The sequence below is a fragment of the Desmodus rotundus genome, chromosome 2 (genome assembly GCF_022682495.2).
Source record: "Desmodus rotundus isolate HL8 chromosome 2, HLdesRot8A.1, whole genome shotgun sequence".
NCBI lineage: Eukaryota > Metazoa > Chordata > Mammalia > Chiroptera > Phyllostomidae > Desmodus > Desmodus rotundus.
Genome location: NC_071388.1, coordinates 128,371,279 through 128,398,630, shown reverse-complemented (window position 1 = coordinate 128,398,630; position 27,352 = coordinate 128,371,279). Strand labels below are relative to the sequence as shown.

At 37.4% G+C, this 27,352-nt stretch overlaps 1 protein-coding gene across 3 annotated transcripts in view; it reads right to left on the bottom strand.

Annotated features, from left to right (window-relative positions):
- Positions 1–27,352, bottom strand: part of THSD7B (thrombospondin type 1 domain containing 7B) — an 865,484-nt gene that overhangs the window by 398,554 nt on the left and 439,578 nt on the right. For 2 of the 3 annotated variants that reach the window (XM_024569693.3, XM_045203176.2), the window contains exons 8-9: positions 9,168–9,359; positions 7,298–7,532 (exon numbers count right to left, since the gene is read on the bottom strand). In XM_024569693.3, coding sequence (XP_024425461.2) covers positions 7,298–7,532; positions 9,168–9,359 — 427 coding nt within the window. The remainder of the gene's footprint in view (positions 1–7,297; positions 7,533–9,167; positions 9,360–27,352) is intronic. The other variant, XM_053918625.1, reaches the window with a different exon arrangement.

Below are 27,352 nucleotides of genomic sequence, written 5' to 3'. Positions count from 1 at the left end.
AGAGGAATCAATAAATGCACATTTTCACTTGAGAATGGATATATAAATGATACGTGAAAAATATATCATGTAGCATTAGGAGCTAAACCTCAGAAAGGGAGGACAGACAACAACATATAACCAGGCTGGTATGTACTGGTATAAAGACATAGTGGATAGATAAGAAGCTAATAAAGCGGGAGCCAATGGCAGGGCAGGCGGCAAGGAAGGGGTTCATGAGAACAGGGGAGGGTTAAGGCTTCTTGTTGTTGTTACTATGACCTCCTTGTATAGTGTTAATATTTGTGAAGTATGTGAAGGCTCATCCAGTCAAAGTAAAGGAGATGGGGAAGCAAACCACAGCAACTATTAAGAAGTGGTTGTATTTGGGATGTGGGATACTAAGCGGACTAGGAGATGGTTGGTGGCCGGATGCTTCCCATCATCAGTTTTTTTCATCAGCCACAAAAAAAGTGTATTATTTTAATTCTACTATGGAGCATATCATACTTTGATGAAAATGGAAACTATATATATACTCACAGAAAAAGAATTGCTCAATTAATTAGTAGTGACATTATTATTAATCGTACTTAATACATACAAAAACCTGTCTATCAAATAGTTCAATTCAATGAACATAACAATGGAAAGAAAAAAGAGTGTTCTTAAAGTGTCTTTATGAGGATACAGTGTTATTTAAATGAGCAATGCTAGTAAGGAAAATTTAGGTCAGACTTTAGTAGAAATAGCAAAAGAACACTGAAAGCATTCCCGAGTTCTTTATTCATGCTCTGATATCCACTAAAATTAAATTGATCTGCTATTGCTAGAAATGAACGTACAACCTAAGCCAACTTTCTGTGTACTTAGTGGGGCAGGAAGGCCCACACTCACCTAGTACTCAGTCCCTCATACATTCACGACAAAGCTTAGAAATACTTGTGCTAGCTTTAGGCTTTCTGGAAGGGTGGCTAACACTGCAGGGCCTTTGTTCACTTCAGTTAGGAGTGGGTGTTAATTTTTCTAGAGAACTGACATTGTCCATTTTATTTACACTTTTTTAGTATCACTCAATAAATGCTTGCTGAGCCCAATGTCAACTCTCCACAATATGGCTGCCCCCCTTCTCTCTGTGTTCTTCCACCAAGTCCATAAGTAATGGTATCATCCCCTCAGTGGCAAAGGTCAAGTTCAGGTTACAGTGCTTTTATAGACGCCCCACACTGAGGGCTCTCCTGGAATGGGATTTCTGGTCTCATAGGAGCCAACTATTCCGTTGTAGGTAAAACTGTCTTTTTTTGCTCATTTCTTCTTCCAAAATGGGCAGCCTTTTCTTTGGGTATTCAACTTTCTCTTCCTTTCTATTTACACATTATCTACTGCTTCAAGGATCAGCACATTTCCAACATTCATAAATTTCCCCTTAGTCTTTAAAAATATTCTCTTTGACCATTAGCAACTTATGTATCTATCCTCTTCTTCTAAAACTATAAGGTTTTATTGTCATCGACTGAAAAAAAAAGGCTTTTAACACCTTTGGTGCTGATGTTTTGTTGTGTGTGTGCAAATGTGCACAGGTGTGCATGAAAAATACATACATTAACCTTGAATGCTTTTGCGGTAGAATTCTATCGTACACTGTATCTTAAAAATGCCATATATTCATGCATTGTAAACATCAGAAAGTGCATGGTTGAATAGTATTTTATGCTATTGGAGCCTGAAAACAAATAAATTGCTAGGGATATTAGACAAACTTATCCAGCCATTTCCAAAACAAAATTGAAGCCTTAAAATGCAAGGGAATATGGATTCACTTAGTAAACAAAGTATGACCCCTGGTATTTTGTCATAATTTATATTTCCAACTTTCATGTAACAAACACTCTGATCCCAGATTGGCAGTGCTCTCGACAAAAGGATGAGAGCATTTCATTTGAGCGCACATTCCTGGACTTACACTGCAGTATTCTCCAATGATCGGCTCCTGGTCACCCTGTAGGCTAAATTCACTTATAAACACTGTGCTGAATTGCATTAAATTGAGCTACAAAGACCTGTCATTTTTCAGTTTCTCTCCATAATCAAGATGCAGACAAGAAGAAATGAAATACTGCCATTTGTGACAACATGGATGGACCTTGAGAATATTATGCTAAGCAAAACAAGTCAGTCAGAAGAAAGCTAAGAATCATGTTATTTCACTCATATGTGGAGTATAAAACTGAAACTTGTAGACACGGACAACAGTATGGTAGTTACCAGAGGGAAGGGGCTGGGGAGTCATTAGCAGAGGGTAAAGAGGGGCCAAATATTTGGTGACAGAAGATGATTTGACTTTGAATGGTGGGCATGCAATGCAATATACAAATCATTTATCATAGAAAGATACAATTGAAACCTATATGATCCTATTAACCAATGTCGCCTCAATAAATTTAATTTAGAAAAGACCTGGCATTTTTCAGTTTGTCTCCATAATCAAGACGCAGACACAGTGCTCCATCTTCTCGAGCAGTCCTCCTACCAGGAACTGACCTTCCATCTCATTCAGCAAAGGGGGCAAACCTGTCAACTTTTGAAACAGTGCATGTTTAACTGGAGCTTCATATTCCTGTATCTCACAAAATGCCAGGTGTTTATACATTAAAGGCAGAAAGTGCCTTATCAGGATCTTTGGAAGGCTTTGAGTTGTGTGTTTTTAATCTTTACTATTATTTTTCTACAATGCAGCTGAAAAAAAAAGTGGTGAATGGTGAAACAAACCAAACAAAGCCCCCAAAATATATGAACAAGCTCTCACAATCTGTTTTGGTTGTGCCCTAGCTAGTTCTCATTTTCTGATAGGATCAGTTCTATTACTCATACAATGGGAACATTCTTACCTACACAATTGCATGGAAAACAAACACCAGCCCAGAAACAAGAACTCGCAAGGAGTTCTGTGCATCCCAGTGCAATGAGTTCCGAGATAAAACACATTAGGTTAGCCCATCCATCCCGTGGAGACATGTTTCTTTCATTCTACCTGAAGGCCACTCTTTTTTAGGATGTTTTCTTCTCCTTTCCTTTTTTGATTGCCCCACCCCCACGACAAGGATTTGACAAATGGCCGTGGATCTTTTTCCACTGCAATGGCTTTCACATGAAAAAGAACAAAAATACACAGGTTTTGAAAGGGCAGAGAAAAGAATATTTTCTACTGCTGGTAATCTCACTATCTCACAATGTGCTTCACTGGACAATAGGTATTATTTTCTTAGCTCAATTAATCTCATTAACCTCAAGAATTTTAATTAACTTCACTAAAGTCAATTGAGGCTCCCCGTGTTTAGTAGAAAGTTTAGTAGAATTGTTTGGAGACGTACAGTGAGACTTAAAATTAGGTTAAGTCTCCAGCCTCATTAACAGTGCAAAAAGTGATTAGTAGTATCTGTGTGTGTGTTAGGGAAAACATCTGTGCAATTCACTTTTCTGTGCTGAAAAACTGAGCAAACCTGGAGGTTATTCACTGTAATAATAAGAGTTTAGTCTCACTTATGTAAATTTTCAAAGAAATGCATATTCATTTGTGAATTATGCTTTTAACTATAAACTTTTGGTCTTGTGATTTTGGGGTCATAAAATAGTATTAAGGTAACAGTAGAGTAAGCTGATGTGCTCAGACTTTAATAAAATAGTGTAATTCAAAGTAATTATGAGGATAGAGGAGAAAAAGAGGACTATTTGAACATATAATCTAACTTTTCATGTCCAACTAGCCCTTAAATTGTAACGATAATTTACTTGGTAGGTGTCAGTCTCAATTCCAATGCCTCTTTGTGCTAAGAAATAAACAAACTGCATTCCTATCAAGTGGGTTTTTCTTACTGTGATTCAGAACTAAGGGATTTTTTTTTCAAAGGTAGAAGATCAGACTACAAGTATGCTACATTTTCTCATCACTATAAGCAACTTGCATATCATGCAAGGTTTACTTCTATATCTAGGACTATTTATTTTTATTTATATATTAAAGCTAATATTTCATGCATCTTTTTTTAGCAGTTGAACATTTACATCATAAAAATAATATTATCAAAGCTGAAATCCTTTCCAAGATAAAAAATTCTTTTACATAATACCCTTTTAAGCCATTTAGAATTTTACCATGACCCCAGGAATCAGGTAATCACCTGAACTAGGTGATATGAAAACATTAATGTGCATGTTTGGTTATAACTCCCATTGGCTCCATCAGTCCACATGGTGTTACGAATACCAGGCAAGTTAAACCACAGAACTGGCATAATTTGATGTTTCAAAAAAACATCACAAGCAATGTAGCTTTGGATGCTAAACAGAAATAACATTTATGAGTTAATAAGAGCAGAAGGTCATATGTATGATCTGTTATTCATTAGTCTTGATGGCAGTCCTCTTTGCCAAAATTTATTATGGTAGATAAAATATATTTTTGAAGCAAAGAATAAATATGTATTCTCAGTTTTCTGTAATTCATGTCCAATCCTTGGCAAACCCTGTTACTTTCCTACACATAGGTCAAGTTAATTCATACATTCTAAAGTGTTTATGGAACACTAAATTTCCACCAGACACTGTGCTGAAGTCTAGGGTTCTTACGATGTAGAACATCCAACCCTACCCCGCTGGAAGCCACTATTAGGAGGAGAGGCAGGTGGGGTCTTCCTGACTGTGCTTTACTTCAAGTCATAGTTATCTCCACTTACATTTGCAGAGCCAGCTGCTCATCAGATGCTCCAACACCAGCAGCATCTGGCCAGTCTGCACTATTTCTGTCATCAGCACTTCATCTCCCTTAACTGAGCTTCTGTGACTTTCCTTACACACAGTTAAGTGTGGTTTCCATGGCAGTGTGGCTCAGGCCCAGAGCCCATCATCACAGTGCCCCAAGATGAAATTAATCAGGTGTCTGCGTTGCCCATGGCAGCAATACAAATTGGCTTGAATTAGGCAGAAGAGCAAATATATTGCCTAGGTTGCCAGGAAAGGCAGAGGTATAATTAGGGAGGATGCAACCAAGGGCTTGATGCTGCCAGGATTTGTTCTGCTTCAATATCTGCTTCTTTTTGAGCATCAGCATCATTCTGCCTCCAGCTTTTTCCACCAGGCCTAGCATGGCTACGAAAATTCTCAATCCATATACTTAGGGCAACCGGTACAGAAAAAAGATAGGATTTCATTTTCCCATCTTGAAAATTCCTGAGAACCTCTCTAAATTGCCTATTCCATCCTGGTGACCCACCACTCCTGTGGCTGGGTGGGATGTTTCACCACAAAGAAGGGACTAGGTCAAACACAGCCACTTGGATATCCCTATGGATGGGAAGTTTCCCAGTCTCTGTATACTGCATAGGCAGGCCCCTTACATTTGTTTCTCCATGAGCCTTCTGACATGGACTTGAGGAATTGAGTTGTGTCTCCTCATTTGGTCTAGACATGCACACTCCTACGGCTGAGCTCTCCCCTCAATTACTCCTTTTCTTCCATCACTTGCGATTATTCCTGATCCTTTTTGGTATCTATATCCTAGTCTCCATGTCCAAACTATCTTATTCCTTTCTTTTTTTTTAAATTACATCTTCATGTGCATAGTGTACATGAGATTGTAAACCTGCTCAAGGGCATGGATTAGTCTATTCAAAATGGCTGTATGGATTTATTGCTCATTGCAGAAAAGATAGTGGGACTTAAAAAAGAATATAATACAACCCTATATTTTCTCTTTTTTTTATCCTCACCCAAGGACATGTTTATTGATTTTAAAGAGAGGAAAAAGGAGGAAAAAGAGAAGGAGAGAAACATTGATTGGTTGCCTTTTGTATGTACCATGATCAGGGATCACCTCGCAACCTAGGCATGTTCCCTGACCAGGAATCAAACTTGCAATCTTTGGGTTTGTGTGACACCACCCAACCAAGCCACACCAGCCAGGGCACAACACTATATTTTCTTTTTTTTTTAAATATATTTTATTCATTATGCTATTACAGTTGTCCCATTTTCCCCCCTTTATTACCCTCTGCCCTGCACACTCCCTCCCACCCACATTCCCCCCCTTTCCTTCATGTCCATGGGTCGTACATGTAAGTTCTTCGGCTTCTACATTTCCTATACTATTCTTAACCTCCCCCCCCTCTATTTTCTACCTACCATTTATGCTTCTTATTCTCTGTGCCTTTCCCCTATCTCTCCCCCTCCCACTCCCTTGCTGATAACCCTCCATGTGATCTCTATTTCTGTGACTCTGTTCCTGTTCTAGTTGTTTGCTTAGTTTGTTTTTGTTTTTATTTTTGTTTTTGTTTTTAGGTTCAGTTGTTAATAACTGTGAGTTTGTTATCATTTTACTGTTCATATTTTTGATCTTCATTTTCTTAGATAAGTCCCTTTAACATTTCATATAACAAGGGCTGGGTGATGATGAACTCCTTTAACTTGACGTTAGCTGGAAAGAAACATTCAATCAGAACAGAATGAAGAAACAAGAATTCAAAAAAATGAGGAGAGGCTTAGGAACCTCCAGGATATCTTTAAACATACTAACATCCAAATCATAGGGGTGCCAGAAGGAGAAGAAGAAGAACAAGAAATGGAAAACTTATTTGAAAAAATAATGGAGAACTTCCCCAATCTGGCAAAAGAAACAGGCTTTCAGGAAGTCCAGGAAGCTCAGAGGGTCCCAAAGAAGTTGGACCCAAGGAAGCACACACCAAGGTACATCATAATTAACTAGCCAAGATGAAAGATAAGGAGAGAATCTTAAAAGCAGCAAGAGAAAAAGAGAGAGTTACCTATAAAGAAGTTCCCATTAAACTATCAACTTATTTCTCAAAAGAAACCTCGCAGGCAAGAAGGGGCTGGAAAGAAGTCATGAAAGGCAAGGACCTACATCCAAGATTACTCTATCCAGCAAAGTTATCATTTAGAATGGAAGGGCAGACAACCCCATATTTTCAAAGTTCATAACCTACTTTCATTTGGACCTAGTCTTTATGTGATTAAGAAAGAGTGAAAAATACCTAGATCAGCTGTAGGAAATTTGATTACCCAAATAGGTTCCATATTTGTGGGTCTTATTTACTGTTATACATTAACTAATGTACATATTATAACTTAGTAAAGTGTTTATTTTTGTTAGTATATATTTTTTAATTTTAAGAGTCGAACAAAACAAAACAAAAATATATTATCCTAGCACAGACTGAGACATATTCAGTGCTTGAAAAATGCTTTTGACTAAAATCACTCTACTATGCAAAAATCCTATGCACTTTCACTGAATTATTGATAATACCTTTTGGTCATCACTTGTCCCACATGACTCTTGACACAAAGGACTTTCCGAGTCTGAATGCCTATACCACATGCAGCTTCTCCATTCCATCCAACTGTTGCATTGAGGGCAGTAACCGACGTGTCTTCTGAACAGGGGCCCCACGGAGATGTCTCCCAATAGAGTTGCATACAGGAATGGTCATTGCATGTGCGATATTCTTGGAGGGCCTGACTAGGGGGACATGGTTTTCCACCTGCAAAAATCAAAATAGAAAAGAATACATAGCTGTTGGTACTTTTACTAACATGTTGCTGTTGTTACTGCTCTTCTTATATTTGTTGTTTTTGCTGTTTTTATGGCACAGCTGCCCAAAGGCCTGGGCCATGGCACCCTTTTGCCCACTTTAAGGCCATGGCTCTTTTGCCTTGAATAACAATCAAAGGACAATACATTGTGCCATTCTCTACATAACAGGGAGCAGTACATCTCAAGTATAGTTTTAAAAAATGACTGATTCTACTGCCCACCTCTGAGTCATGTATCTCTGAGATAAACTCCCAAAATTTTTAATTTGATATTGCTAGGCCTACCTAAGTTAGCAGTTAGATAAAATAGCCCATGAACTCAAACAGCTACTAGATCTAACACACACACATTGCCACTACATGGTCTTTCTTTCCTAGGAGAGCATTATTATTTATCAGAGTAACATTTTAAGATGCCCATCCTCCATCAAGCAGTGCTTTTTACTGCAATTTGAGAAATCCAGAAGTCTCTGCTAAAGTCTGGCAAGAGAAAGCCCATCTTTAAAACAATATCTGACGATGTATGATCCCCTGGCTGGGGGACCAGACAGATGTGGATCCTTCCATTCCTGGGTGGGTCAGACAATCACATTTCATTACTGTCTTTTCTTTCATATTTTTATATCCATGTAAAAACTGGTATTTGTCTAAAGTATTGATTTTTTCCTCTTCTTCCACACTATAATGTTTTATTCAGTGGGCCAAATGCTCAAGAAGATTTGTGACTTTGGTTTTGTTATTCTTGTTATTTTTCCCCATTAAATTCTATAGACTTTATTCCTCCTTCCAAAAATATAAAAGACAAGAAGGAGAAGCAACTATTCTTTAAGAATATAAAAATCTTCATTTATCTTGACCCTGGCCCCTTTTCTTGGGATCACAGAACAGAATCTTATTTAAAAGGGAGCTCCTTGCAGCCTGTGGCCATACTGCCTTGCTGTTCCAGCTGAGCTGTAGGCAGACAAAGCCAAGGGAGGGCCTGAGAGAAATGATGCGTGTTGTCTGGAGACAGAGCCCATTGCTATAAATGATAGGAACAGCTGTTCCTCTAATTTCTTTCTGATGTCATCCATTTACATTACCATTGCACAGTTTAGCTTCTCAAAGCCATTTTTGCAGCCTTCATCCTTTTCCCTCTCACTACATGGAAGCATGACATATCAGAAAATCAGGGCACAGGGATCAGGTAGCTTGCCGATATCATCAGCAGTTCCCAGTTAAGAAGCCATGTCTCTTAATTCTAATTGGGAGCTCTTCTTACCATTTTCCAATTATGTTTCCAACTTCATGAGCTATCCGAAACTAGATGTAAACCAACCAAACTTTATTTTCTTCCCTAAAAAAATCTAATGAAAAATAACACAGAATGGATTAAAATAGTTCTTGTAAATACCAGAACCCAGCAGAGATACACTTGAAGATTACAGAGAAAAGACACACAAGGAAAGGCAAGTGTTCATTTGGACTCAAGGAATGTAAATATCACCTCAGTGAGGCCTCTTCCACCACAGGACCTTCACGATTGCCTGTTGGAAAACAAGAATTGGGCAACTGACTTCATTCAAAACTTTACTATTGCTCACCTTCTCCAGCCAATGCCAGGATAGTCCTTGACCTGGTTTGTTTCCCATCTGAGTTTTTATTTGAACAAGACTGGGAGCAGGATGACCACTCTGTCCACTCGCTCACCACACAATCCATCCTGCAGGGAATTTCACAAGCTATCCATTCGGGAGGAGAAGATGCTGGGCAGAGATTCCCTGACACATCTTCTCCTGTAATCAACCAGATCAAGACAGAAGCTGGTTAACACATAAGTGAGGCCAGTCCAAGGAACAGTTAGGTTCATTGCTTCCTCTATTACTTCACTTGAGCTTAGAAGCCTTCACCTGGTATCTAAGCCAATAAAGAGCAAAGTAGGATGGTTTCTCTGGCCATTCATAATAGTTGTGTCAAGAAAAACTGCCAGGAGATCATTTGGCATTTAGAAAGATAGATATCACAGGAACACTGGCACTTGTCATCCTTCACAGGAGCAAAACGGGCTTCTTCCAGCCACAATTTAGCTACAGACGGCTGGGGACAGACACAACAGGCATTACTGACAACCACATATAACAAGTGTATGTCTTTCTGTAAGTGGGGGTCAGAATACTCCGCTGGCCTGAAAAAGCATAATTTATGCTAAGCATTCTATTCTACCCTATAAAAAAATAATTCCATCAATCTAACTTTCTGATAAGTGCTTTTGCCTCCAAATATATAATTTAAGCAAGATTATCACACCATTATTCTTTTATTCTATTTGTTCATAGTGGCAAATAATCCAAAACTATAATGAAAAGGGGTCCATGGCCAAATGATATGTGTTTGAACAAAGTTGAAAATCTGTCCAAAATTCTTCCTAATGCATTTACTATTACCCATTTAAATGAGCTAATGAGTTACTTTATATATATATATATATATATATATATATATAACAAATATATATTTATACATTTATAACATTTATGTTTACATATTTATTATATATACATATATATATTTACAATTAACAGATGTTAGGACTAAAGGGTTCATTTCTAAGTTACTATTCCATATCTCAAATGATTACCATGTTTTTTAAAAAAAAACTTGTTTTAGGTTATTTCCTCCCTAGTTTAGAATTAATATTCTTCTTTATAGGTAATAATTCAACTTCTCCTCTTCTCCCCATCCCCATTCACAATCATGCCATAAAAACAGAAGACACCAACGACAGTCACAGCATTTATAGTCTGAAGATGTAACATAAAGTATGAAATGGCAGCTCTAGGAGAGAGGCTGTTTGTGTGACTTTGTGCCTGTGGAATGCTCCTGTCATAATCTGACATAAAAAAGAACTGCAAAGGGGGTTCATATTTACACAGTGTCTCCCTTGTGCTAGGCACTGTCATCGCAGGAAACTCCTGAGGCAGGTGTGAGCCATCCCCTTTTGCAGACAAGGAGTCAGTGGCTCTGGAAAGAAAACTTGGTCAGGGTCACACAGGCCTGAGTTGGGAATCAATTTAAAATTGTCTCACTCCGAAACTTCTGCTTGTCCCTTTAAACGTGCTGCATCTAATTTCAGGGAGATGGATATTCCTTTTCCGAGGAAGTAAATACAACAACGTGACCGTAAGCAAGACTGCCTGGAGAAGAGAGGGCACTGCTGGTGTCCACATTCATATTTGTAAATGAGGCCAGACTCATTGCCCTTGAGGTACAAATAAAATTGTTCAAGCATATTATGAGGCATAATAGATATTCTAGCAGATAATCAAGCTGAAAGACCAGTTCCAATCATTCTCTTTTTAGCCTCAATCTATTCTCAGGTTGAGTCCACAGTGCATGCTGTGTATCCACACACACACACTAATACAGCTAATGGGTAGTGCTTTTCCAAGTACAGAGGGAAGCAGGCCAGACAAAACACCCAAATTACATCTAATAAAAATTTAATTACTGTATTTGTGATTATTAGTAGCAACATTTGTATGCAAAACACTTTAAAGCAGTGTCTTGCAAAAAACACTTTGAGGAATAAAAGATAAAAATGAGACAGGCTGAGAAGTACTGGGTTAAATTAGCAAAATAGTCTAGTTACAAAATAACTTTTCTGAGATTTGAAAATGCCAATGTACAGTGTAAACTTCCTAGGGTGGAAATGGCATGCAGGTTTTTCAACCTTATTTGACCCATGTTGTCCTTTTTTGAGGAGCATCCATCCCAGAAACAATATTTTTATGAGTATGTGTTGAGAAAACTCTGCCTTCAAGAGTTGTACAATTATCAACTATTTGATGAGCGCACAGGACACCCATGGCATGTGGTGGCATATAAGTGAAAATGACTGTTATTTATCCCACTAGAACTCATAGGTAATAACAGAGATGAACTATAAACACACAAGACTACAACCATCTCCAAAAGTAAATATGTGTTTCGAACAGGAACACTGCAGCAATTCAGGGAAGAGGTGGACCTCTGGGGGGTTAGCTTGACAGCGGAAGGCTTTCAACATGGAGAAAGAGAAAGGCTGAGGGTTGCTGGCAATCATGGTGGGTATTTCAGGCATCAAAGTGTCAACAGACGTATAATGGTAGAAAAATACAAGGTATTTGGAAGACAGTTAATGCTGAAGCTACATAAGGAAAAGAGAATGTCCATGTTGGAAGATTTATTGGATATTCAATTCTGAATGACGTAGACTGAAACACAAATTCTTTTATATTTCTTCCTTCTTTAAACTCAGGTGCTGAGGTTTCACATGACCCAAATTTAACATCCTCCTTAGTCCTCACTCAGCACCCTTAGTATTCACTTTTGGTGCCCCAATGCCTTTTAAGCCTAAGCTTTCATATGAACTGATCAGCACATTTTTAGTGAAGCTGTCATTACTCCACCAACATTTTGATACCTTGTTTATATAGGCTAATTTAGAAATGAGAGCAAAGAGAAGAGCCTTTCCTTGAGGGAGCCACACTAATAGTCATAAGCATACTCTGAAATATGTGTACAAGGTATTTTATATAAAGTTTTATTTAGAAAAGAAAGCTGCACAATGGGACTCTCGTCACCAGTTGCCCTCGTCTGACACAGTGAGGTATCTGAAGGGGATTCTTAGCACCACCCCTGAGTACATCATTTAACATCTTTGAACCTCAGGTATTTCATCTGTGATAATGAAACAATGTTTACCTTTCAGGGATATAATAAGGATTATAAATCATTTATGCAACATACATAGCAAGATGTCCCACACATAGAGGACTCTCAATATATAGGAACCTTAAAAATGTCCTTTGCAAAGATGTATAGCACAAAAACCCAGTGGGCTTATTCATCTGAAAAATCTAGGTATGTATGCCATAGCTATGGAAAGCACTTGCTTTACCATTCATACATATGTACAAATAACTACCAACAGCTTCACAGGCTGCTTCACACAAAATATAAAAACTATTTATAATTTTCCATATTATTTTATTTCTATGATCGGCTAATCTAAATGATTTATGAGCCCAAAATAAAGCACTTGTGCCTGAATAACACCACCTGCCCATCTACCTTGGTATAATTATCTTCCCATTTCACAGAGAGAACCCACCTCAAAAAAGGAGCATTCATTCTCCTGCTTTCATTTTCTTAGATAGATCAATGAGGCCAACTGAAATCTCAAACAAGCATGGAAAACAAAGTAGGACATGGCACAGAAATACAGCCATTAAAGGTCATTTTCACCAGCAGTGATCATCTAATATCATAATAAAATACAATATATCTAAGAGGAAAATTGAATTCATCTTTCAAGAAAACTATAAAATTACTCCCAGCCCTCATAAGCTTCCCAGGGATCAATAAAGACAAACTCTACATCCTCTCTTCATGGACTAGACTTATTTAAACCAGTTGTGATTCTGAGAATATGGGAGCTGGTGCTGCTTCAACCTTGTCAGTCAGTAATTTTTTTCAAATAATTGAATATGCTGAATCCACATTACACAAAATGAACAATTTGAGAGCAAACACTAATGGCATTTAGTAAATCACAATGTTGTGTAACCACCACTTCTACGTACCTTCAAAACATTTTCATTGCTCTAAAGCAAAATCCTTTACCTACTACGCACTTTCTCCCCACTACCCACTCTCCTCGCTCTTTAGCAGCCAATTTATGTTCTGTGTCTATGGAATAAATTATTCTGAATATTTCATGTCAATGGAATCATATAATTTGTGATGTTTTGTGCTGGCTTCTTTTGCTAAGCATAATATTTTAGAGATTCATCCATGTTATAGCATATATCACTACTTTATTACATTTTATGATAAAATAATATTCCATTATAAGTGCATCCTGCAACATTTTTATCCATTCGTCTGTTGATGGCCATCTTTGGGCTGTTGTGAGTCATGCGGCATGAGCACATTTATACATGTACATGTTTGAGTACTTATTTTCATTTTTTTCTGGTCTGTATCTAGGAGTGAAATTCTATGATCATATTCATCACTAATTTTTGTTTGTTTGTTTGTGATTCTGGGAACTGTGGCACAGTGGCCAGATGCCTAGCTCTTTGCTATAGTTTACACTCCTGTTCTCATGCTTGACCATTCCTGGAAGAGAGCAAACGTACTTAGATGAGAGAAAGATTCTTGAGCATATCAATATACTTAAGATTCCCTAACATTTTTTCCAGTTCAAATGCATATGCTACATTAAGTTTAAAGGGGTGGGGAGGGAAAGGCAGGAAACTGTACTTGAACAATTGTACTTGTACTTTAAAAATTAAAAAAAAATTTAAAGAAAGGGAAAAAAAAGGTTTAAATGCCTAATGACAAACATTCTATGGCTAGTGGTCGAGCAATTGTGTCAATTTAACATGAATACAGCTCTCATAGTTTGGGCTTTCTACATCAAGCTAATGTTTAAATCATATAAGTGCTATGTACTATATTCTGTGGTATTTGCTGTCTTGTGACTTCGAAAGAGCTAGAATTTAATATTGTGAACTACTATATTTTATAACAATAGAACAAACAACTATAATTCTTAGTTTTCTGACCTAGACTATAGGTGTCCAACATGAAAAAAAGATACAGACAAAAAAGAAGGAGAAGCCCAGATAGCCACAAATCTACAGTAGGATTTGAACAATATACCAACATTCTGTCATTAGACATACTTCAAATTAACATATTCTTCCCAAAACAATGCACTCTCGGTATTTTATGGATGTTTCCCTTTATATACTATTACATCATCTATGAAAATAATGAAAGTTATTGAAAGTACTCGACCTGTCATAAAATTTTATGTCCTATTTAAATCTCAGAAAAGAATGCCAATAAACGTTGATCAAATGCTTATCGACAGCTGAGTAAGACTTCAACAGATAGTACGTAGCAAATTTAGAATTCATATGTTCTTAATTCCACTTTTAAAATTTAAGTGTTATCTCCTTACAGGTAAGTAGCCTGTGGCCACTTCTGGACTGAAACTCTAATCAGCTAAGAAAATGTTTATATTGCAAACCGATATAACATGAAGCAAAGCTAAGGGCTAGACAGAAGCTATCTATGTTCAACAATGCAACGCCACTACTGCAATGAATATTTCTGCTTGCTAATCTCACTGTATATGAGATGCTTATCTGGCTATGTAGTGTACACATGTAAGAGGACAGAGAAACCTGATGTTAAGTAATCATATTCATAAAAACAAAAAACCCAACTGCCTTACAATAATATCAATATCTTGTATTTCGGTAAGACTGGGCTATACTATACTACACGTAGTGATGTAATGAATATCTATATCACTATTATGGAGAGGTTAAAAAACCTTGCTCAAACTTATGTGGGTAGTAAGTGTCTGAGCTGGAACTGGAAAAGCTATCTGTTAGACGTCAAAGCTATATTGTCTCCATTATGCTGTATTGTTTCCTGGTTTAAATCTCACATGTATCATTCCCATTACATTACTTTTAGCTGATGCCAAACCATAAAGAAGGGATATTCTACAATTCATTGTCAGTTTCTCGGTAAATTTAGTATTGAAAAAGGTAAGTGGAATGGAGTGGGCACCTTGATTATCTGGGAAATGCATCATGGGATGGGGCAGGAAGGACAATACCTTTCAAAAATAGGATAGATATGCAGATGAAAAAGCTCAGAATGGAGAGATGGAAAATCAGGCAGAATGCAAGAGCAAATAGAGAACATAGGGACATTCAGCAGCAACAGTACAATATATGATTAAATAATATAGTAATCAGGCAAAGATGCTCACAAAGGGAACACAATAAAACTTTAATCACTGATTACAAGTGGAGACAATGTAAAAGCAAATACAAAAATGAACGTGAAGAAAAACTCAAAACAAATATTAAAAAGACAATAGTAGGTAGCAAATAATTACAGCTAAAAGAGGAAAACAATCTTTCCAAATTAAACATGTTTACAGAGGCCAGGAGTTAGCTGAAATTTCATCTACATGGCTTGTGAGCTATTGTTTCAAAAGCCTGTATAACTGAGTAGCTGTATGGAGGTCCTCAGCACACAGTCCTATAATAACAGCAGCTAACACTTGGTCACACAGAATCTGCCAGCACAATATTATAATATCTAGACCTGACTCCAAGCTAGTTCCCATCTCCTGGGGCAGCCTACACTTCCACACCTCACACTGGGACATACAGGGACTTCAGGATCACCACTGTGTCATAAGCAGGCCTGGGGAGAGCAGGTTGGGAGGGTGGGTAGCTGCGAGCTCAGGCTCACTCTGTGACTAAACACAGCACATCACTGTCTCACTCCTGAAGCCTGTCCCCTTATGTTGGGGTGCGGGAAACCCTGTGTGACTCTTCCTGAAGTCCCAGACAAGGGAATGAGGCACTGGCCCCTCTGCTTTGCTTTCCCTTTAACCTATCTGAAATGTCCATAGTTTTCATTTCTTCAGCCCAACATTTCATCTGCAGAATGAGAGGGAGGCAGGGACCCAGCTAATGCACGTCTTTTCCATATCCTCACTAGCCACTACCTTTCTGACGCAGGCCAAGGTAGGATCCTGGATTATGTAAAACTGCATCCTGAGTGCTTTTCCTCCCATCTGGATATCTGAAGAGAGCTTTTATCCCATATGCCTGCCTCTTGCATATGGTTAAGACTGGTTTTTAGGATTATTTTCTTAATTAAGCTTCAAGAATCCATTTTTGAGCACTGACTTGCTCTTTCTGTTCGCGTTCAAGGAATAACCCTAACTCTTTTGGACACAGTGGATAGCTCAGAAATCAACAAGAGAGCAGGGGTCCTGTCTAAGAAGACACAGAAGTGCACACTAAAGAAAAAATACCACACTGACATATCTCAAAACACAATCTGAAGACATTTTCTTAGTGCAGAAATTCTGTTTCTCCTGCGAATTTTATAGAGAGAGTATAATTTTAAAAACATGGACCCAGAATGACAATAATGGAATAAATGACCTTTGTAACAGGATATACTTCTTCAGAATGAATACTCTGGAAGAAATAAACAGTGCATTATGAACAGAATATTTGATGAGGAATTGTAACATCTGGATTGGTGTTCTGACTTTAACACCCAAATATTAGCAAAATGAAAAGGGAACCAACTGTATGGGAAAATATATTTGCAAATGATAGCTCAGACAAGGGTCTGATCTCCAAAATACATAATACATACAGAACTCCCACAACTCCACTCCAAGAAGACAAACAACCCAATTAAAAAATGGGCAGAGGGTCTGAACAGACATTTCTCCAAGAAGGACATACAGAGGGCCCAGAGACATGTGAAAGGATGCTCAGCATCACTAGCCATCAGGGAGATACCACAATGAGATACCACTTCACACCAGTCAGAATAACCGTCATTAACAAATCAAGTGCTGGCAAGATTGTGGAGAAAAGGAAACCCTACTACACTGTTGGTGGGAATGCAGACTGGTGAGGCCACTGTGGAAAACAGTATGGAATTTACTCAAAAAACAAAAGATGGAACTTCCTTTTGACCCAGCATTTCCACTGCTGGGATTATACCCTAAGAATCCTGAAACACCAATCCAAAAGAACCTGTGTACCCCAATGTTCATAGCAGCACAACTTACTGTAGCCAGGTGTTGGAAGCAACCTAAGTGCCCATAAGAAAATGAGTGAATCAAAAAACTATGGTACATTTACACTATGGAATACTACACAGCAGAAAGAAAGAGGAGATCCTACCCTTCACAACAGCATGGATGGATCTGGAGAGCATTATGCTAAGTGAAATAAGCCAGGTGGTGAAAGATAAATACCATATGATCTCACCTATAAGTGGAACCTAATCAATAAAACAAACAAGCAAGCAAAATATAATCAGACACATTGAAATAAAGAATAAACTGACAGTAACCAGAGGGGAGGTGGGAGGGGATAATGGGGAGAAAAGGAGGAAAGTCATCAGGGAACATGTATAAAGGATACAAGGACAAAGCCAAAGGAGGGTACGATCAAGGGTGAGAAGTTGGGGTGGCTGGGGTGGGGGGAAATGGTGGGGAGGGAATGGAGACAGCTGTACTTGAACAACAATTAAAAAAAAGAGAGAGAAAAGAAATCTTCAAAAAAAGTAACAAACCACATCATAAAGAGAGAAAAAAGAAAATGGTTACCCACCCAGAGAACTTAGGATGAGAAAAGATTTCTACAACTGTCTTAAAGAAAATGTGCTTCAAGGAAAAGCATCCGCATGTCCTTGGGGTCAGCAGAGGACAAGGAGAGGGTAGAAAATGGCATGACTGTGCTTACCAGTTCTATGCAGTAGAGCAAAGGCCTCAGGGTTACTGCAATGGTCTTAGTTGTGAGCTTAGGAAGACCAACTGAGTCAAGCGGCAAGAGCCCAGTTCATTGACCCTCATTGCAGAAGATGGCCAGAAAAAGAAGCAAATGTGTGTGGGGAAAGACAGCATGTGGAGCAGGTGCTACACATCCATTCATCAGGTTTTGACATTAGTCCCAAAGTCTGGGGACTCAACCCCAGCCTTCATGGAGTTGTTACTGTACTGATCAGTTGGTACACACTGGACATGGCTTCATGGGGGACCAGGACAGAAGTGGACACAAAGTATGTCCATGAGGCTCCCGCAGTCTAGTAGGGGATAGAGGATACACCAAGCCATTTGGCACAGGGCAAAACAACCGTTCACAAAAATAACTGCCTGCTACACTCTGAGAATCTTAAAAGCAGGACTGTATTTTCTACATCTTTATATTGCCTGCAAGATAGTGCCTTGATTACAGTAGGTGCTCATAGATGGATGGTGTTTGAATAACCCGAGGAAGAATCTCATTCTATAACATGAAGTTGCATGAAAAAGCAGAAAAAGCAGAGAAAGCAGAAAGAAACCCATTTTGCCTGGGGATAATGGGAAGGCTTGGAGCTGGCTGACAGTTCCAAAGTAAAACCTGCCCAAGTTAAAAAAAAAAGAAAAGAAAAGAAATAAGAAAAAAACCAGCAAAATTGTTAACCCTAATGCTTCAGAGGTCTGTGTAAGTGAAGAAGGGCCATTACTGTCACCCCTGATTATATCACTGGGTCTGCTGATGAGTCAAAGAGGCTAATGTAAAATAATATTTCAGAAATTGCAAAGCACCACCTATATATAATGTGGCTTTTTATTACTGGTGAAAATGGGAGTGAAGGACATTCCACATAGAAAAATGATTTGTGTGAAAGATACCAGTTCTATCCTCATCTCATTTGTCTTAGCTTGAAAAAGAGGAATTGAAATGATTATAAACGCAGAAATCATATTACTCATTTCATTTATCTATTTATCTACCTATATTTATACATCTATCTATCTATCTATCTATCTATCTATCTATCTATCATCTCTCTATCTATAGCTATCTAGCTATTCAGAAAAGGATTTGAACCAACTTCAACATGTATAGAAAGTACTTCAAGTTGCCTAGAAGTTTTCAAATATTTGGGAATCAATATTTTAAAGTTAAACTGGATAAATCAATAGAGCAAAGTGATAGTACATCAGTAAAGAATGCTCATTTCTCTCTGTAATTAACCTTCAGAAATATATTGTAATGCCTATAGGTGGGAAATATATCTTAATTTGTTTACCTACCTACTAGAATTGTGCAATTAAGATGTTTTCGATTTCTCTGTGATAAGTAATACTGCAACAAACAGTCTGACCATATTGCTGACGGCTGCCCTAAGACCGCGTTTCTAGAAATGGAAAGACAAAGTCCAGGGACTCAAGGGTTGTGAACTTCATTAACGTTATTGCACAAAAAAATGTTACCAATTGTTTTTTATTATTATTTATTATTTTTATTATTTGCCAATTTTTAAATTTACATAAAATAAAATCCACTCCTTGTGTTGTAAAGTTCAATGGGTTTCAGCAAATGCATCGAGTCCTATATCCACTGCCAGAATCATGGCACAGAACAGTTCTGTCACCATAAAAGGTTCCTTGTACTGCACCCTTGAGTCAGCCTTCTCCCCTCAATCTCAACGCAGGGAAACCACTGATCTCTTTTTTGTCTCTATAGTTTTCATTTCCCCCCCTGAGGATGTCATGAAAATGGAATTATACAGCACGCAGCCTTTGTAGAAAAGTGCATTTGAGTGCATCCATGTAAAGAAATCATTTTTTTTTGCAGCTGAGTAGAATTCCATCACATGGGTGCAGTGCATTTTGTTTATCGATTCCCCTGCTGAAGAATATTGAGATGTTTCCACATTTTCATAATTATCAATAAAATTTTTGGTGAATATAAGTTTTTACTTATTTTGGGTACATAATTAAGAATGTTATTGCTGGGTCATATAGGTGTAGGTTTTATAAAAAATACTGCTGTTGTACCTTCTGAATAACTATTATCAAAAAGACAACAAGTAAGTGTTGATATGGATATGGAGAAAAGGGAACACTTGTGCAATGCTGGTGGGAATGTAAATTGTCATAGCCACTATGGACGTTGTCCAAAAAATTAAAAATAGAATTAAGCCTTGGCCAAGTAGTTCAGTTGGTCAGAGCGTTGTCCTGCATCAAGGTAACAGGTTCGATCCCTGGTCAGGTCACATATAAGAAACAACCAATGAATGCACAAACAAGTGGAATAACAAATCAATCTCTCTCTCTCTCTCTTTCTCTCTCTCTGCCCCCCTTCTCTCTCTCTAAAAATAAAAAATAGAACTATCATACAATCAAAATTCTAATTCTGGATATTTATCCAAAGAAATCAAAAATATTAATTTGAAAAGATATATACACAACTATGTTCATTGCAGCACTATTTTCAATAGCCAAGATACACACACACACAAACAATGGAATATTACTTGATCACAAAAAAGAATAAATATTGCCATTTGGGACAACATGGATGGACCTAGAAGGTGTTATGCTAAGTGAAATGAGTCAAAGACAAATACCATATAATTTCACTCACGTAAAATCTTTAAAAAGCAAAACAGAGGCAGATTCACAGACACAGTGAACAAAATGATGGTTGCCAATGGAGAAGAGGGTGGTGGGAGGGCCAAAATAGGATTAGGGAATTAAGAGGTACAAACACCTAGTTATAAAGGAAAGAGTCAAGGGAATATAATTCACAGCATGGAAAATACAGTCAATGATATTGTAAGAACTTTTTATGGTGAAACATCATTATCTGACTTATTGCAATGATCACTTTGTATGGCATATAAATGTCAAATTACTATATTGTACACCTGAAACTAAAATAATATTGGATGTCAACTATATTTCAAACAAATAAATAAATAAATTTCCATCATAAAAAAATAAGAAATGACCAAACTATTTTCCAAAGACATCATTGTATCATTTTTCATTCTCTTTGATCATATATGGGAGTTCTCAATGCTCTGCTTCCTTATCTGCACTTAGTATGATCACTTCTTGCTGTTTATATAGTTCTTATGATTCTTATAGAGGTATAGTGGCATTACATTGTAATTTTCACACACATTTTCCTAAAGACTAAGGATGCTGAACAAATCTTTTCATGTGCTTATTTGCCATCTCTGTATTGTCACTGGTGAAGAGCCTTTTCAAATTTGGATTATTGTTTAATTGGTTTGTGTTATAGAGAGAATGTTTATGTCCCTCTGAAATCCATTTATCATAGTCCTGAGGCCCAGTGTGATGGTGTTTGGTGGTGGGCTCCAAGGCAGGTAGTGAGGGTTAGGTCAGGTAATGCAGGTAATGAGAATGGGGCCTCATTATAAGATGGGTGTGCTTAGGGGAGGAGGCGGAGCACAAAGTGAAAAGGCGGTTACCTACAAACTAAGAAGCAGGCCCTCTGCAGACACAAATGGACAGGCACCTTGACCTTGGACCACCAGAACTGAGAAATAAATGTCTGTTGTTTAACCATCCAGCCTATGGTATATTTTTATAATAGCTACTCATTATACAGAATGTTTAGTTTCATATTGCTGAGTTATGAGAGTTCTTTATGTATTCTGCATACCAGTTCTTTGTTGGACTTGTGATACCCAAATATATGCTCAAAGTCTGTGCTTTCATTTTTCATTTTCTTACATGTGTCTTTTGTAAAAGTTTTTCATTTTTAATTTAAATCTAATTGGTCAACTTTTCCTTTATGGACTGTGCTCCAGTGCCATATCCAGATACACTTTCAAGTATTGTATCTGGACATCTGTGTATTGTCTGCTTCAAACAAACAATGAGTTGAAACTTACATATTAGGATCTAAAATTTCATAATTTTGGGTATAGTGACTTCTCCGACCAATGCATCCTAGTGTTTAAAACAAATACAAATTTTTCAAATATGAAAGTAAAGCATACCTTTTCTATGGCAAATATGAATGTATCAACTGAGAAGCATTATAACATACTGATAATATGTGTGATGCAATGGAAATTAGCTTCTGGCTAACATAACATTTATGTAACATCCAAGTAGTATAATGCATGATCTCTGAAAGCGATGCTTTGTCCTTTACAAAATTGCATCAAACATCTGGCACAATGCCTAGTGCATAGTAGGTTTCAAATTCTGGATGAAAAAACAAATGAGATATAAAGAGAAAGATGTTTAGTCTGTTTAAAGTGTAAACACTTTTTTATGTTTCTGTACTATGCAACCCAACCCTACTACTGATATACACCTATGATGAATCCATATGGAGATGTCAGGCAGTAACTGGTAAACAGGTCAGGTTTCTAACCCCAACATTAACTGAAAGGCAGTATGGCATAATGGACTCTGGAGGCAGACTGCCTGGGTTCAAATCCTAGATCTGACACTTATTTACTAATACTTAACTTACAGTACTTCAGTGTCTTCATCTGCACAATGACTTGCATTTCAAAGGAGACTGTAATGATAATATTTCCCATAGCTTTCCCATAGCACTCCTATTCTTCTAGATTATTGTAAAAATGCAATCTCTTGGTATATACAAAGTCCTAAGATGGTGACCTGCACCACAGTAGTTAATATGTTATTATGATATAATTGTGATAGTATCATGTTAAAAGTTGTAGACACTGGCAACTATTTTCAATCCAACAAATGCTTAAGCTCAGGACTCTTGGAAGATTTTACTTGAATAAAGTACAATGAAGTCAAGATAAGCTTGCCTTTTTGAGTTGGTACATTCTTCTTTTCTGTCTAAATCATATGCCCATTGCTATAGAAATTCTGATATTACCAGCTCTTCCCTTCAGACCCTGCACAATTTCAGATCTGTGAAGAATGTGTAAAGTTCCCCAAAATCTTCTAAAACTTTTCATTCTGGGGAAGAATTCCACAAAAGCAGAATATTTCAAAGCAGCCAATATCCCTGATTGTGTAATTCTCAGAGGACAACCATAGTGATTCCCTTTAAAAAGCGCTGCCGCTGTCTTTTTCCACGCTTGATGCCCTGGCTATTAAACTGTTCATATTCAATTTTGCAGAACATAGCAGGGGTCTGATGACTACTTTTGTACCATATTAAATAAGTATAATAAAACACCAAACCATAAAACTATTGTATATTGAAGGTTTACAGTGTTGAACTCATGGAGAATCATATTACATCATTTTCTAGTTGAAATGTTACAAACTAATTAAGTCTGCATGGCTAAAGAAAACAGCATTAAAATGAAAAGAGAACCAACGATATGGGAAAACATATTTCCCAAAGATACCTCAGACAAGGGTCTGATCTCCAAAATATATAAAGAACTCACATGACTCCACTCCAAGAAGACAAACAACCCAATTAAAAAATGGGCAAAGGACTTGAACAGATACTTCTCCAAGGAAGACATACAGAGGGCCCAGAGACATATGAAAAGATGCTCAGCATCACTAGCCATCAGAGAGATGCAAATTAAAACCACAATGAGGTACCATCTCACACCAGTCAGAATGGCCAACATAAACAAATCCACAAACAAATGTTGGAGAGGATGCGGAGAAAAGGAAACCCTAGCACATTGTTGGTGGGAATGCAAACTGGTGCAGCCACTGTGGAAAACAGTATGGAATTTCCTCACAAAACTAAAATGGAACTGCCCTTTGACCCAGCAATTCTGCTGCTGGGATTATACCCTAAGAACTCTGAAACACCAATCCAAAAGAACCTATGCACCCCAATGTCCATAGCAGCACAATTTACAATAGCCAAGTACTGGAAGCAATCTAAGTGCCCATCAGCAAATGAGTGAGTCAAAAAACTATGGTATATTTACACAATGGAATTCTATGCAGCAGAGAGAAAGAAGGAGCTTGTACTCTTTGCAACAGCATGGATGGAACTGGAGAGCATTATGCTAAGTGAGATAAGCCAGGCAGTGAGGGACAAATACCATATGATCTCACCTTTAACTGGAACATAATCAACAGAAGAAAAAAGGAAACGAAATATAACCAGAGACATTGAAGTTAAGAACAATCTAACAATAGCCAGAGGGGAGGGGGAAAGGGTTTTCAGGAACTACTATAAAGGACACATGGACAAAACCAAGGGGGAGGGTGGAAGCAGGGGAAGGAGGTGTGGGTTTGGCTGGGATGGGGTAGAGGGGTGGGGAGAAAATGCAGAAAAGTGTAATTGAACAACAGTAAAATAATTTTTTTAAAAAGACCCTAAAATAATAATTGTATACTGCTCTTCCAATTTGTTTCACAAACTTATTGCATTATAGGATTACAGTAACATAGAGGACACATCAACTAATGCTGACAGTATTTCATTATTTATCAGAATTTGAGATCCAAAGAAAAAACAGCTTTTAAAATTTTAGTTCAGACTTTCATAAAACCAGACTGATGAAAAAAAATAAAATTTGCAAATAGAAATTAAGTAGCCAATGATTATAAAAGCAAAATGGTAAAATAATAAACATTGACACTTCATTAAAGTTCTCATTCAAGTCAAGCCAATGTTAGCTGGAAATCTGTACATATGTAAAAATGTTTTCACCTAGATTAATTAGTTGGATAGGATAAGGTCCAAGAATAGACAGATGTCTGCTATTATTACTTTCACCCACTGCACATCACCATTATTGTCTTAAGACTGCCACTGATGTCTTCCAGCAATCATATGAATTCTCAAGGAGAACCAACCCAATCTCTATTTGTCTGTCTTCCTCCAACTGATCTTCTAGTTGTAATAATTCAGTCTGGAACTGCCATTTTTTCAGCCAATCTCAAGTTTTAAAAAAAATCAATAAAAGTAAAGTTTAAAGTCAAGTAAACAATATGCCGAGATATTTCAAAATACAATGAATAAACTTGAGCAAACATTTCAAAAGTCCAGACTTCTCTTTATAACATTGCCAGGTTCTCCTTAATGCTTCGTAAGAGTCATTGTGGCACTTGATTAAGACTCTGTGCTCAGAATAATAAAAGATGAATACAAACACTGAAATCCATGTACTCCTTTTACTTCTGCACTGAGACCAAAAGGAAACATGTTCTTATTTCATGAAATAAATATTATTTTATTGAATGTCTTCTTTACTTAAGAGGTCAAATATTTAATTACATCATTAATAATTATGTTGGCATTTATTGCCTGCAGGGCATGGCTTCTTTGGAAGCAATTTAAGAACATTAGATATTTATAATCATTTATCTTATTCTAACTGGCCCACTGGTTAGAATAATAATTTTCTAATTCTTCTAGGCAATGGAACTAGCAGTTATTAGGTTATTTGTACATAGGAATTTTTTCTGAGATATAATAAATGTAGAGAAACATCTAATCAATAAATTTTAAGTTATATAATGCCTCATATCTTTAACCCATTATATTGCTTGCTTGGCCAGAGAAAATGATGTGTCTTTTGTATTTTTGAACTTCCAGTGCCTAGAACAGTACCTCACTCACAGTAAGTATTCAATAAATGGTAATTGAACAAAAGTAAATATAACTGAGCTGAACAGATGTTCTAAAATCTGAGACATTTCTGTCATTCATAGGGATAGCACAAATTGAGGAAATTTTAAAGTACTTAAGAATGCACCAACATTACCCTGACTGGGTGGCTCAGTTGGTGGGGCATTGTCCCACAAATGAAAAGGTCACAGGTTCGATCCCAGTCAGGGTACATGCCTAGGTTACAGGTACGGTCCCCACTCAGGGCGTGTAAAAGAGGTGACCAACTGATGTTTCTCTTTCACATTGATGTTTCTCTCCCTCTTTTCCTCCCTTCCTTCCCTTCTCTCTAAAAAATAATAAATAAAATATTTAAGAAATACCAACATCAGTCAATATATCTGATCAAGGTCTACTACCATGAGTAAAAACACTGGTTTAGAAGCAGAAAGACAGACCTGGGTACGAATTCCAGCCTGTCGTTAATAGTTGTGTGTCATTGGATAAGTTACTTCAATTCTCTACACACTGACTTCCTCATCTAAGTAAGGGAATATTGATTCCTACCAATGTTCCACAGAGATTATGTGATGATTAAATGAGGTGAGATTAAACTAGCAGGCATACAGTCAGTATTCAATATGTGTTGGTGATGATGATAATGATGACATATGTCTACCAACCTCTATTACTGCCTTTAGATTTTGCATAAATTCATTATAGATATTAGATACAGTCAAATCTGTGAAAGACTATTCTAGCACAGGAGAGTTGTTGGGAAGAATGTAAGATGTGAGGACATAGCAAAAGGTATTTAGGCACAGCTTTGGGAGGCACCATGTGATTTGTCAGTTTGCTTGACTTGGCAGTTGGTTTTATTTTGTTTGGGGTAGCATACTAATGGTATGCTAATCCATGGGCATATATTTCCTCAGGGTAAAATGCTGAGACAGGATGCGGTATGGAAAGAGGAATACCTCAAAAGAACACTTTTGCTGCATCAACTCGCATTTAGGTAATCAAATGCGAAGATAGCAGAATAGATAGCAGAGAAGATAGCAGAATATTAAAAAAAAAGTTAAATTCCCACTACCCATTCCCCTCCAGAAGGTACAGGAGCACACTTGCTCTGAGGCAGCCAGGGGAAGGTAGCCTAAAAAGTGCCATCAGAACTTCCTTTAAAGTGCGACACTGTCATTGGCAGCTTGCCCATCTGGTATATCTATCACTCTGCTTATCCACCTGACCTCATGTGACTTTCCAGTTTAGTTTATGGAGATCAGGCAAGGCCCAGGAAACCACATTTTTTCCTGTGAAGTTTCACAAACTATGAAGGCTTAATCAACAACCTATTCTGTGTATCAAGCCAAAGCTGAGCTGACTGACCAGATCTTTGGTGAGCATGTCAACCTCATCCTCGGACGTCAGGGTACCATGGGGCACTTGCGTCCAACTCAGAAGTAACTGTATATTGTTGACCACCAGACGATGACAGGTTCCTATAATTTTGTATATGTGAAATTTCAGTAACATGGAAAGGTAAACCTATTCTGCTTTCCTCATGTATTATTTTACCTAAAATCTTAAGACTGCAAAAAATAATTTTGATCCACTCTTCCAAACTGAGATATTGAAATGGAAAAAGTGTACATGTGAAAATTTGCCTCAAAATACAAAAAGTCCCAGAGTTAGAGAAAGCAATATTGTTTCTCCAAGTTAAAAAATATTCTACAATTCTCTTCATTTTATTCAGTTATTATAATGGAAGAATATTCTGAGAACTGGTTTTGGCAGATTTTATACTTATGTGTGCAAAGGAATAAGTATATAAACATAGAAAAATATTA